At 39.5% G+C, this 14,964-nt stretch overlaps 1 protein-coding gene across 1 annotated transcript in view; it reads left to right on the forward strand.

The window, feature by feature from the left end:
* The window catches only part of ITK (IL2 inducible T cell kinase), an 86,423-nt gene that overhangs the window by 14,856 nt on the left and 56,603 nt on the right, over positions 1 to 14,964 (forward strand). Inside the window, exon 2 of the mRNA XM_020974614.2 lies at positions 10,234 to 10,338. Coding sequence (XP_020830273.1) covers positions 10,234 to 10,338 — 105 coding nt within the window. The remainder of the gene's footprint in view (positions 1 to 10,233; positions 10,339 to 14,964) is intronic.

Consider the following 14,964-nt stretch of genomic DNA (forward strand, 5'->3'; position numbering starts at 1 on the left):
GTGAATGAACTTTTTCTAAATCGGAAAGCTCTGTGACTCCCAGCTTGGAAATAATCTCCTCTGTTCAGCATTTCAAGCCCTTCACAATTTAGTTCCAACCTATCCATCAAGACTCATTATACATTACTCCCCTCCATTCATTCTCCATTTCAGTCCAACTGGCCTTCTTGCTCTTCCCCAACCATGACACAATGTCCCCGGTCTCCACGGCTTCATGAAGACTGTCCACTATGCCTAGAATTCACCCTCCCCTTACCCCTACCTCTTATGATCCCTAGACTCCTCCAAAGCTTAGCTCAAATTTGACACCCTTTCCCCAATCCCCATAGCTATTAGTGTCCATTGAAATTTCTTGTATTCTTTGGGTTTTCTTATGTGTTTGTGCACATGTTGTTTTGCCCTAGTAGAATGTAACTTTGAAGGCAGAGGTGGTTTTTACCTTTATATCCTCTGTGCCTAGCACGTCTGGAATTGTACCTGGCACGTGTTGTAGCAAGCGCTTAACAAATGTTTGCCTATTGATTGATTGATTGAAGAATGGTACATTTGAATGATATGACGACAAATCTGCTTCATTGTGCTTATCAACTCTTCTCTAAAATGATAAGATCCCTATCACAAAGCAGGGTTTGCCTAACAAATCTTAGTGATCACTAGGAAAACAGAAAATGGACCATTGTAGAACTATGCCTGACTGTCCTTGCTCATAGTGGATTTCCTTTTGTCTTTGGGGAGTAAAAACTCTATAACATGTAGACAAGCTTTACATCATCATATGGAAATTAGGAGGCTTATGACTGACCATCACCCTCAGATTGTAGGACCCCAAAGTTGGAAAGGACCTCTGAGGCTTCTAGTCCAATTTTGTTATCCTTCAGTCATTTCAGTCACGTCTGATTCTTCGTGACCCCATTTGGGGTTTTCTTGGCAACTAGTAGAGTGATTTGTCATTTCCTTCTCTAGCTCATTTTACAGATGAGGAAACTGAGGCCAACAGGGTTAAATGACCTATTCAGGGTCACACAGCTAGGAATGTCTGAGGCCAGATTTGAACTCAGAAAGATAAGTCTTCCTGACTCCAGGCTCAGTACTCTATCTACTGTGCTACCTAACTGCCTTTCCCCCGGTCCAAACTACACCCTAAATAGGAATACTCTCTACAATAACCTCAAGAAATGGATGCCCAGCCTTCACCAGAAGACCTCCAGAGATGAACAGTTCACTGTAGCTCATTCTATTCCATAATACTATTTCTCAGAATCAATAGAATGTAAGCTCCTTGAGGGCATGACTAAAATCATAGACATCTATCTAATATATGCAGAGTATGCCCAGGCATATTACAATGTGTGAGCACCCTCTTATCACCACAATGGGGCTAGCTGGGATCCAGACCCCACAAGAGCTAAGGGAGGCTTTCCAAGTCTCCCTGTTGCTGCAGCTGCCACCTCTGCTACTCCTGCTTCCCGCTTCTATTTCCCACTAACTTCCCTTCAGAAGAAGTAGGAATGTCTGTTGGCCTAGTGGCACCCCAATCAAAGGCCCTTCTATATCCTTCCAGGCTCTAATGTTTCCTTGGCTGCTTTGGGAGGGCTTCCGCTCGGCGGAGCCCAGTTCCTATGGGGGAGGAACGTAGGTGGCTAGCTACTCACCCCAGAAGGTTGAAGTCCTGCTCTTGTCATTCCAATTGGCTATAGCTGGGTCAAGGAAACTCATCTAGACCTTATTTTCCCATATGACTCCTCTGGCCATTTTGTTTTCTAAGGCTCTGGTTGACAATGTTAAAGGAGGCAAAAAAGTTAAAACTTTAAAAGGATGTACCTTTGGTCACCAATCTTTAAACTCCACCATGTTCTTCATGGCAAAGTGTGGAGGTAGGGGAATAGAGTATCACTGCAAAGATACTTCTCTTCCTTTTTTTTTAAATCCAAGAAGATACCGGTAAAAAGGCTGTTCTCTATTGAAGGGGAAGGGGTTGACTAAAAGAAGTCGTTTGCAGAGTTTATTATAAAGTAAAGTTTAATTTTGACTTTTTTAAGCTTAGTTTTAGATTCTTTTGCTTGATGAATAATATCCTTTGTGATTGCATAGTCAATAAATGTCTGCCTTAAAAATATAAATAAATAAAATTCCCTGGGTGAACATCCTCATGAAATGTGCTAACATCCTCTAATGCCTAGAATGCACTCCCTCCTCATCTCTGACTCTAACAATCCCCGGTTTCCTTCAGAGCCCTGTTCAGATGCTCTACTTTTAGAGAGAATTTTCCTAATTTCTACATCTACTGGTGTCCCTCTCTCCCAATTACTTTGTATTTACATTGCATATATAGTTTGTATTTGCTTATAGTGTGTATTTATTGCTTACATCAATAAACGGTAAAGTCCCTGAGGGCAGGGATTGCTCTTTTAGTCTTTGTATCTCAAAGGCCTAGCATATAGCAGGCAGTTAATACATTTTTTTAATGAATGAATGAAGAAGGGCTATAATCTCCTTTCTCTGAGGTCCATCTTATCTCAGTTGTCCTTTTTTCTCACTTAATTCATTTAGATTCAGAAATATTTATTAAGCCCATACAGTGAACAAAAAAAAAATGTGCTAGTACCTGGGATACAAAGATAAAAAGTCTCTCCGCCATGGAACTTACTTTTCATTAGTAATATCCCTTGCTATTATTCAGGCCGATCAATCAACAATTATTTATCAGGCTTTTAAGTATATATAGGGAATGGATTCTTTCACAGAACTGAATTTGAGGCTAATGCTGAAACTTCACTCTGGACCAATGAGAGAAACCACAATGTGTTGAAAGATAGCCACACAAAAGCATTTTAAACTTGCCTTTCAAATTACTTAGCACTAAAATAATTAGTGGTTTGAAAAAGTATTTGCAGACTGGAGCGGAAGCAAAGAAACAGCTGTGCCAGATAATCTAGATGGAACCCTTCACTTTGGCTCCAACTATCTGGGGAAAAATCTCAACCCTGCTTTATTCTGATGAGCTATCTGTCACGTATGACTCATGGTTAGTATTTTTTTACACCTAACAGGTTTCTTTTACAGAATCTCTTAATACATAGGGAACTCAACACCCATAGAAGATATAGGCAAAGCTGGCTAATATTCCAAGGGAATGTGACTGATTGAAAGACTCCAAGTAGTTCCATGTGTACATGCAGAAGTATTGGAGTCAGGTTCACTAAATACTCTTCACTATAATGGGTCATATGGTTGCCACAGTAGTCAGCCAGATCCTTTACATGTTTGATAGAAAATTTACATATGGGGACAATTCTGCTGCCACCTTCTGCTGCCAAAGTCACAATGTGATGGGTCTATGCCAAATATTGTCCTTTCTTTTGGTGGCAATCAGGGTATGATGTTTGATGAATGGTCCAATTGTAAGATGATCTGGATGGTCTTCTCCATACCATAATCAGCCTTGTGGCACTTCATGCCACCAGAAAAGGAGGAAAATTATGTGTCTGTGATGTCTATGGAAGGTCTTAATGGAAAAGAAGAAAGGACAAAGTTATGGGTTGATTAGAGTTTTCTGTGTTTTAACTGTCCACTCAAACCTTCGACTCTACCAAATGCAAATCTCATTAGTTTAGCATGTAGGGTTTAGGTGAGAACCTTCAGGAAAAACCCAACCATGGCTGGATGAGAACTGCACTTGTGTTTCTATTAATAGTACTTCTTACTTTGAGTCAGTACTGACATTGTATCCTAGGAAAAAAGGGGAAGGCTCAGGGGGTAAAGGGTATAAAATCAAGACTTCAGGAAGTGAGTGGATGCATGATTCATCCTGGGTACTTTTCACATAGGTAATGTTAGAATCTTCAGGGAGATCCCTGGAGGTTTTTGGGGTTTTTTTTAGTAACCCATAGAATCATAGAACCTCAGAATCTGAATGGGACCTTTGACATTTTCCAGGACAACCATTTGATTTTATATAGGAGAAAACTAAGGACCAGAGAAGGCAGAGACTTTCCCAAGGTCACTTAGAGAGTTAGCAGCAGACACAGAAGCAGGATCCAGATTTCCTGACTGTTAATCCAACAGTCTATCCATTATAACAAGTGATCTTTTTTTTTTTCCCTTAAACAAGCCACCACCACCATCAAAACCAAATCCCCTTAAATCATGTACAGTATGGGTGAAATAGACAACTGCCTTCATGGTGTTATTCCAGGTGCCAAGAAAGTCCCAGGACTAAGGGTTGAGGAATTTAAGAGAAGAGCATGGTTTTAATGAAAAGAATAGGAGACTTGGGATCAGAAGATCTGGGTTTTAGTGCACATTCTACAACTTACTAGCTGTGTAACTTGGGCAAGTTACTTAACCTCTCTCATCTCAGTTCCTTCATCTGTTAGGTGGGGATAATAATATTTTCTTTCTTCCCCTCCTCAGGGCTTGTTCTGAGGATCAGATTAGATGGTGACCTAAAGTACTTCATAAAGCATATGTACATGAAAGACATCCACATACAGGTACCATATATGTGTGTGTATGTGTGTATGTAATTGTATTGCCATTTTCCCAGGGATAATGATGGCTCCACATTTACATACACACATACACATATACATAAAGATACCATATATGTGTGTGTATGTGTGTATGTATATGTGTATGTGTGTATGTAAATGTGGAGCCATCATTATCCCTGGGAAAATGGCAATACAATTTAAAAATTACTTGAAGTGCCAGGCCAATGACAAGACTATAGCAGTGAGTCTAGAGTACCAAATCAGGGCTGTGGAATTGAATTCAGCCCATGGACTGTAAGGAAGAGTTTGATTTCACTAATGAGGGGAACTCTTGGTATAGAAACATCTTCCAGCAATGCATATTGACAACTCATCTGTACCTGATAGTGTTTACATCTGTTTTAAAATTTCAATTTTTTTAATTAACAAAAATATATTTTCTCCTCCTACCCTTGAAAAAAAAGAAAAAGATAAAAGAAAACCCTTGTAACAAACACGCATAGTCAAGCAAAAAAAAAATCCCAAATTGGCTGTTACCCAAAAATGTATGTCTCATTTGGCACCTTGATTCCATCACATTTCTGTTGGGAGGTAGGTACCACGCTCCGTCCATCACTGTGTACCTTAATAGTCTTAGAGAACTTCTTAGGAATGAAGAAGTTACGTCTAAGTATCACAGCTAGAATATGTTGGAAGCACAATTTAAACCCAGGCCTTCCTGCTCTCAAGGCTGGACCTCTATCTACTGAGCCACGCCACCATAAAATTTACTCTTTTTAAAGGATGATTAAAAAGGCATGTTTTTTTTATGGAGTGTGCATTTTTTTGCATAAGTATGGACATAAATAGTTTGTCCCTTTGAATTGTGATGTACATATGCCAAGTATCCTACATGAAGCCCTGATGTTGCCAAATATCTTCTAGCTCTGTACCCAGCTGATGAAAGAGATGAGACCAAAAGACGATATAATTCTGAGCTAGGCAGACAGAATAACAAACAGAAAACCGAGGGCAGGTTTTCCTTGGGCTCCCTCTGGCTTATGGGAGTGATCTTTTACTGTTTTTCTTGGACTATTTCACCCTGGTATTTTCAGAAATAGCACGGTTGTTTGGGGGAGATTATAGGGCAATAGACACTTCCCAGACACAGGATTGTGTTTAACCTCCTGACCTGTGTTTCATTCAGGCACAGCTTGGCCAGTTGTTTCTGAGGCATCAGGACTCATGTTGCATCAGGAGAGGAGGCCATGAGGGAAATTGTGCCTGAGGACAAAGAGGGAGTAGAATGGCTTCTGAAGGCAAACATGGACAGTCAGATGATAATCAAAAAGGACTGCAAGGCTGCTGTATTAAGCCCATTCAAACACACGAGCAATGGGTTCATCAGGAAGGCAAGCTTTATAAGACAGGTTGGTTTGAGTCTTAGGGACAACCACAGTCTTGGTTCAGCTTCCCACTTAAAAATAAAAGAATATTGAAAACTCCTTGGGGCAAGTTTTGTCTCCAAAGATAGATGTTTTGAATTTGAACTGAAAGGACTTCACCTGAAATTTTAGAGCTTCCCATAGAGACTTTTCTTCTAATCCAGATCCTCAAACCACAATTTAGCTTTATTGTCCATATTTGAAGCCTTATTTACATAGCTCCTGAAAGTACCCAGGCTGATATCATCATAGTCTTTTAGACATGGAGGATCCTATCATCACAGATTTGAAGTATCTAGTCCTGACCCAGCTTTCCCATTTTACAGATGTGGAAAATGAGGCCACAAAGGGGAAAACTATTTGCCCAGGGTCACACAGACTTGTGACAGAGCTGGGACAAGAACCAAGCCCTATCAGTTACTTGCCCTTACTTACTCTTTCTACTGAGACCTGGAAAAGACCTTAATTTAGAAAGGCCAAGGTCACCCACTTTATCCTGGGCCATCTCCAGTCGTCTTGACCTTTGTCTTGTCACTGGACATTAATGACTCTGGAGGAAAGAGTGAGGCTGATGACTTTACACAGCTCTGCCCCACTCATGTCCTATTCATGTACAAGTCAAGACATCACCCTTGCGATGTCATTGGTCCTCTTTGAGAATGAAGAATGAATAGCAACTACCCTAGTGCTTACAGAACTATAGAATCACAGAAACTGAGAGTTGAAGGGGATGTCAGTGTCCATCTAATCCAGTCTCTTCATGAGAGGAATCCCCACTGTAATATACCTAACACCCAGTCATCCAGCCACAGTTAGATGTAAGGATGGAGAACCCACCACCAGTGAAATGATAGCCCATTCCACTTTCGGAGAGCTCTCGTTTACAGCAGGTTTTCCTGAGATCAAGCCTGAACTGGTCTCTTTATTATTTCCCCCCATTACTCTTAGTTCTGCCCTCTAGGACCAAGGAAAACAAATCTAATCCCTTAAGATAGCCCTTCAAATATTTGAGACAACTGTCATGTCCCTCCCCCCCCCCGATTCCTCCCCAAGTCATTTCTTGTCCAAGAAAAACATCTCCCGACCCTCGTATATCACTGACCGATCCTCATCTATATCCTCATATATCACTGACTCAAAGAATCATATGCTTCCCATATGTTAGACGTTGGGGAGGTTATGGCATTGAGAATTTAAATGACGAGAGGCCAGATGAAGAACATTAACCAATAAGGAAGATAGAGACAGTGTGATATAGTGGCTAAAGTGAGATTAAAGAGACCTAGGTTGAAATCTAGCTCCTGTCATACACAATCAATGTGATCCTGGGCAAGTCCCCTAACTTCTCAGTTTCCTCAGCAGATCTCTAAGATAATTTGCTAAGCAGGTGCTGCCAATCCACATTAGTAAAGACATTTTCCTCATTGGGAGTTTTTTCTTTCTTTCTTTCTTTCTTTCTTTCTTTCTTTCTTTCTTTCTTTCTTTCTTTCTTTCTTTCTTTCTTTCTTTCTTCCTTCCTTCCTTCCTTTCCTTCCTGTCTTTCTTCCTTCCTTCCTTCCTTCCTTCCTTCCTTCCTTCCTTCCTTCCTTCCTTCCTTCCTTCCTTCCTTCCTTCTTTCCTTCTTTCCTTCTTTCCTTCTTTCCTTCTTTCTTTCTTTCTTTCTTTCTTTCTTTCTTTCTTTCTTTCTTTCTTTCTTTCTTTCTTTCTTCTTTCTTTCTTCTCACTGGGAGTTCTAATGAAATTACCCAATTTATTCTCCCCTCATTTTTCTTCTTCTCCTCACCCCCATTAAATAAAAATAGAAATAAAGAAATAAAAGATGACAAGGACAAGGAGAAAGCAATCAGTCATTAACCAGAAGGAATATGGAGGCATGTGCATTAGTTTTTCAGTTTGGCAAAGATTTAAAAGATCTTTTAACTTGTTCCTAAATACAGAGACATCAGCAAAGAGATAACAAGATTGCTGTCACTTTCCTTACTTTCGTTGCATCAGATATACCATCAAGCAGACCACAGAGATGTAGAACTGGAAGCCTTGTAACCTCTGTAATTCAAAAATCTATGCACCATGTCTCTGGGCAGTTGCTGATGGATACAAGAAAACAATCTTTTGTACTCAGCCTGTTTTGGAAGCTACTCAGATGCACTGTACTAAAGAGCTATGATTATGGCAAGAGCTACAGTGTCTAATCCCAGCTGTGACAGACTCTAAAGAGAAGCTAGCTTGTGTCTGAGGAGACAGCATGCTCATAGAGGTTCCTATAGGCAGCTGTTACTAATCCTTCATGTAAGGTCCATAGGATCTTAGGATGAGAAAGGACTTTAGTGACCACCTAGTATCTATCATTTTACAAATGTCCCAGAGACATAAAGTGACTTGTGGAAAGTCACAAAATAAGTTGATGACTGAGGTGCCACTTTTTGTATCCTGGTTTACTTTCATTTTAAGAAGTTACAGTCCTAGAATGACAGAGTTTTAAGCTTGGACACTATCTCAGATTTCATCTAATTCAACTTGTAGCTAAACTAGAACTTCCATTACAGTATGCTCAACAAATAGGTATCCAGTCTCTGCCTAAAGACTTCTTTAAAAATATTTTATTTTCCCCCAATTACATGTAGAAACAATTTTTAACATCAGGTTTTTTTTAATGTTTTGAATTCCAAATTCTATCACTCTCTCCTTCCCCTCGTCCCTGCCTGAGATAGTAAGCAATCTGATATAGGATATACGTGTGAAATGTAAAAATACTTCCACATTAGTCATTTTGTGGAAAAAAACTCAAACAAAAAAAAGGAAGGAAGGAAGGAAGTGAAAAACAGTATGCTTCAGTCTATTTCTGAAGACTTCTAATGAGGTGGAAATCACTATCTTCCAAAGCAGCCTATCTCACTGTGGGCAATACTAAACAACTTTTTTTTTTTAACATGTCCCCATTGGTGATTTCTCAGGGGCAAGAATATAGCAGGGAGGCTGTTTTACAAACACTCATGCATTTTTTTTATTATAGAGGCAAATTTATATTGTAAATGTACTGTGGTTTGCCCATGAGGTTCCTGACCTATAGGTGATACATCCAAATCTATGGGTAAGATCTGTTTTTACAACAGACTTCCACGGGTGATCCTAAGGAAGTCATAAACATCTTACCATAGATTACTTTTTCAGGCTAGCATAGGAAGACTCCTGGGATGGGCAGGTTTTCACGGGAATATAACAAAGGGAAAGGTACAGAATGTGATATATAGTAAAAACAGTTGCAATCGCGACACCACAATGGTACCATAATTAGCCAAAGGAAAGTAAATGGTACCTGGTGGTTATAGAAAGTGATGAGAAGGGGGTACTGAATGTCAATTTTGTCCAACTCATAGTGTTGTTATTTAGGACTACAGGTTTAAATTATTAACTAATGAGGCAGTGGGTTGGAACCACAGATAAACCAGTTAGCTGTGCTGTGCTTATGACCATAGATTTTACTTAACCTGAACTTCAACTGCCTGCCTCTCAAATGTGTGTCATTAGTCACATGGGAAATTTTGTAAAATACTGTGTACTTTGCAGTGGAAAGAATACTGAACTTGGAGTCACAGGACCCGAGTTAAAATTCTGGCTCTAATGCTTACTGCCTGTGTTACCTTGGACAAGATATTTCTCCTCTCTGGGTTAGTTTCTTCATCTGTAAAATAAGGGGGTTGGATTAAACAACTTTTAAGGTCACTTCCAGCTTTATATCTATGATTACATGTCCCATACAAACCTATCATCACTAATGGGAAAGCAACTCAGAGCATGTCCTATTGATGGTGAGTCAGCAGCAGCGTCTGTATCTGCTGTAGAGATCAAGCAATCGTTCTCACTAAAGGATGGAGATAGACCCGCTCAGTCATTTTGGCAGGGGAGGATTTATGAGTGAGAATTAAGGATTGAGGAAGGAAAGGGGGAAAGCTGCTGGATTTTTTAATCATAGGATCATAAATTTAAAGCTGAAAGGAATTTTAGAAGTCATCAAGGCCAACCTTTTCATTTTACAGATGAGGAAACCGATTTGCCTAGTCACATAGCTGGTAAGTATCTAAGGCTAGATTTGAACTCAGGTCTCCCAGATTTCAGGTATGATGCTTTATCTTCTGTACCACCTCACTACTTCTGGTAGGCAAGGTAGCAAACGAAAGAGCTGATATTTGAACCCAGGTCCCCTGACTCCTAACTCAGAATTTTTCTCTATATTGCCACTTCTATCATTCAGAATCACTCTGGACAGAACTCTTGAGAACATTTGCTTAATTAGAGTTATGATTTTCTCTCCACAGAAAAAGCGAACTTTGAAGGGTTCCATTGAACTTTCCAGAATCAAATGTGTGGAGATTGTGAAGAGTGACATCAGCATCCCTTGCCACTATAAATACCCCTTCCAGGTAAATCAACTAAACCATAGAGTGTTAGCCTCTAATTCCCAGTGCCACAGAGACTGGGCTTAGTTATGAGAGGATGCAGGCTGGTGGATATTGACTTCAGGGTATTTTTGCTGTTTCTTTTGTCTGTTTGTTTTTGTTGTTGTTGAGTCATTTTTCAGTTGTGTCTGACTCTTTATGACCCCATTTGGGGTTTTCTTGGCAAAGATATCGGAATAGTTTGTCATTTCCTTCTGCAGCTCATTTTACAAATGAAGAAACTGAGGCAAAGAGGGTTAAGTGACTTACCCAGGGTCACACTGCTATTAAGTGTCTGAGGCCAGATTTGAACTCGGGAAGATGAATCTTCCTGACTCCAGGCCCAATACTCTATCCTCTGTACCACCTAGATTCTGGAATACTGGTTTGCAATTTAGAGAGGGCCCCTAAGATGTCTGTGTTTTCTTTGTAACTGATAGATTGCAAGTAGAGGTGTCGGTTTCAATTTCAGAAGTCATGAGCAAAATGTGGTTAAGGGTGCTGTCCCCACAACTTTCAGCCCATCACAGCTAGGAATTTCTTTACAATTCTATAGAAAGGGGTCCTTCCTTCAATGGGGACCCAAGTTCAACAGTGGTAAATCAGGTGGTCCCTATCCAATGACTCTGACATAGATGTGCACTGAAGGTTCAAAGGAAAAGTAAAAACAGACCCTGACCTCAAGGAGCCTGCATTCTTAAAGAAGATTATATAAGAAACTGGAAAGGAAAGATTATATAAGAAACTGTGAGCTTCTATTATTTGGTCTTTTTTTTTTAAAGAAATATGCACACTAAGTTTAATAAGACTAAGAAAATCGTTCTATTTTAGTCTCCATCTGCTCCTTTTTTTTCTTATGTTCTTTAAAAAAGAAAAAAGGTTTTATTGATGTTCTTTTTTCCTCCTCTCTCTCCCTGTACACAATTCTTCCTTCCCTGCCCCCAGCAGAAGCCTTCTCTTCTGGCCTTGTCTGAGAATGCACTCCTGATTCTCTACTTCTAGTCTGGCACCTCTTTGCATAGAGGTGGCAGGTATATTTCATCACGAATTTTTTGAAGTTGTGATTAATTCCTAGTTTCCTTCAGAGCTCAGCTCAAATATCAGGCACTTACATGAGGCCTCTCCTGATCCCTTTACCTGCTACCCATCTTCCCCCTCCCTTTGTACTCCTCTTATGTATACATATACTTAGAAGTGTGCTATCGTCTCCCAGAAGGGTAGCTAGGGGGTACGCCGAAGGTCACATCTGGCCTCAGACATTTACTAGCTGTGTGACCCTGGGCAAGCCACTTAACCCTCTTTGCCTCAGTTTCTTCTCTATAAAACAAGCTGGAGAAGAAAATGATAAATCACACCAACATCTTTGCCAAGAAAACCCCAAATGGGGTCAGAGTCAGAAATTACTGAATAACAATGTCTCTCAGAATAGAATGGAAGTTCCTTGAGGACAGAGATTGTTTCATTTTTATCTTTGTATCCCTAGGTCCTATATTTTTCACTATCCTTACTTCTGCATTGAAGTCATCAAATATCAGAGTATATATTGATCTACTTTAGAAGATTTCATCATTTTTGATAGAATCGCTCCACCTCTTCATCCTCAGTGACTATTACTGATGTATAAGCTTCAATTAGTTGGATAGTGGTCCTTTTGCAAATGCTAATAATGAGCACTGCAATATGAGATGACCCGATATCCCATGAAATAAAGTTCTTGATGCATTTGAGCTGGAGCCAACTCAAAGCACTTCTGAGAGTCAGCTGTTCAATTTTCAATGTGAGCATTTACATCTTAGAAACAGGCAATGCTATAAATCAGGGCTTGGTTTATTGTTTTGTGAATTGCCTAGACTTAAGAAAGTGATGGAGAAAATGTTAATAATGTAGATTAAACTTAAGAGTGTGGTGGAAAGCCAGTTGTTAAATGTGACAAACCCAACTCTGCCAAAGGCTTTCTTTGCTTCTCCAAGATGTACTTGCAAGCCATCTTTCCATTCAGCTGCACCTTCCAACTTTTGTTTTCAGCAAGAATGTCAAGATCGATGTGATTCAGTTCCTACAATGGGCAAATCATGGGCAGATAGGTGGACAATAAATACGAGAATTCTATAAAAAAGCGTGGTTCAGGATAAAGGAATGAGAGAAGCCAAAATCTTATAGATTATATACCTTTTATGTCATGAACAATTTCTTCAAGAACAGAATTGGTAAGCTCTGGACCATGTCAAGCAACAAATACCATCATACAATGAAATTGGTTATATTTTAACATAGAAGAAAAGGCCTTTAAAAATCAATGTGGGAATTATACCAGAATAATTATACCAGAGTAAGTATACAGTCAGTCCACTGATGTGTCAAGGAAAAGACCATACTTTTCCGAAGTAAGAGGAAAAACAATCATAATGAGAAAAAGATAAGGAGTACTAAAACAACTCAGTCCTGAACTACTTAAACAAGCAATTAGCAATAAAAAGAGGCAGTGTGGTGCGGGGGATTGGCTGGGGGGGGGGGGGAAGATGACTGATCTCAGCTTCAGGAAGACCTGGAGTTCAACTCCCAACTCTGACGCATGTTGGCTGCATGACCCTGAGCTAGAGACAACCTCTCAGCATCCCAGGGAACTCTCTAAAACTATCCTTTGCAGAGATAATGCTCATCTCCATGGGTTGGGGGAATTTCCTCAATGAGAGTATCCTGGGTCTGTGAAATCCTGGGTGTTATCTTAACTATGGGAAATGGACGTCAGAAATGACATTGACACAGTTTTACATTATAAATGACATTGACAGGGGCAGCTAGGTGGTGCAGTGGATAGAGTACCGGCCCTGGAGTCAGGAGGACCTGAGTTCAAATCTGGCCTCAGACACATAACACTTACTAGCTGTGTGACTCTGGGCGAGTCACTGAACCCCAATTGCCTAGCCAAAAAAAAAAAAGGAAAGAAAAAAATTACATTGACACAGTTTTTATACAGAAATTTAAATGCTTTAAATCAATTGCCACAACAAAGAGACAAAAAGAGCCCAGAAAGAGCCATAGTCAGCAACATTGGACTTACTCTCTGAGCAGAGAGATGGTAGTTAAAACCAATACTGGTTTACAATATAAATTCATTTGTAAAATTTCATGAGGAAGGATAGTGTTGATTATGAGCCCTATTTTTTCATAAAGTGGCATCTTTCCTGACAGTAGAAAATAAGACCTGTTCAAAGAAGGCTTGGTAAAAGATTCAACCAAGCAAAGTCACGCCAAGGTCAATTAAAAACAAAAATGGAAGAATAAGAAGTAGAAGAAATGGAAAGCATCTGTAATAATTGCCAAAATAATTTTTTTCCCCTAGTAAGGAGAGTGGAACCACTACATTTGGACTCCAATATCACAGTCTCAGATGTGCTTATGGAGGGGCGGGGGGGTGGAAATGGCAATAAAGAGAAGAAAAACTAGGAAAGCAGCAGATTATATATATTTTATATGATATGTGTATATACATTAAATAATATTATATATATGTATATGTATCCTAGAGGACACAATTGTGAGAGTTTTGAGAGATTGATATGCAAAGAATCTGAAGGAGAGGAAGATAACAAAGACACAGTAAGAAAAAAAAAACCTCAAACCTTATTACTAAAAATAGACAGCTGAGAAAACATGAACAAATACTGACCTATGTGCTTGCCCCTCAACCTATACAAAATCTTTATGAAAGTCATCTGTATAGGAATCAATGACATCCTAGATGAGGGTACTAGTAGGGGGTTATAGGGCTTTCACAAGGAATATTCAACAATAAATGACATCCTTAGCATTTAGCAATTGACTGAGAGATATAACGGAGATAAGATCCTATTTGTTTATCATTTTTTTATTATGAAAAAAAAAATTTGAATTAGCAGAGCAAAATATTGCCTCAAAGGCTCTTTCCCAATGTTGTGGTTCCCATCCATATATAAAAATCATTTCCTGAGAGACAGAAATCACAACAGAAATGATTTTGTTCGACAACTCTCTGATCATAAACATCAGGAAAGGCCTATAACAGGGAGATATGTGCTTGTCCAAAGTCTACCCTTTGCCGCTCTGATAAAAGAGAGCTAGCGTACAGTACAAGTCACGAAGGGTTTCTCTGTGGATGGTGAGATCCTACAGATATTCCTGTTACGGACGACATTGTACTTCTTACATCAGACCCAGGGTCAGCGCAGAACTTCCTAGAAGAGATGTGTAACCACTCAAAAATTTGGCTTGACCGTCCCTATAGGGAAGACTTGAAAAATGAAGAGAATCTATTGCCCAAATCATGGCATACATTTGGAAGGAAACCCTTACAACTTGTTTATCACTTTGTCTATCTGGGAAGAGAGAATACTACAACAAAGTAGGTTCAAAGTTGAACAAAAGGAAGAGATGAGGCTGGATCTCCTTTGAGAAATTACAAAGCTCCTCTAATGACCCTAAGCTTCCCATGAAGCAAAAAAGCTTACCTTTTTAAAAATTAATTTATTTTGAATTATCAACAATCACTTCCATAAGCTTTTGAGTTTAAAATTTTTCCCCCTCCCTCCCCACCTCCCTCTCCAAGAAGGCGGGCAATCTGATAGAGGCTAT

This window comes from Phascolarctos cinereus, unplaced genomic scaffold, assembly GCF_003287225.1.
Source record: "Phascolarctos cinereus isolate Bilbo 61053 unplaced genomic scaffold, phaCin_HiC Scaffold_2;HRSCAF=192, whole genome shotgun sequence".
Lineage (NCBI taxonomy): Eukaryota > Metazoa > Chordata > Mammalia > Diprotodontia > Phascolarctidae > Phascolarctos > Phascolarctos cinereus.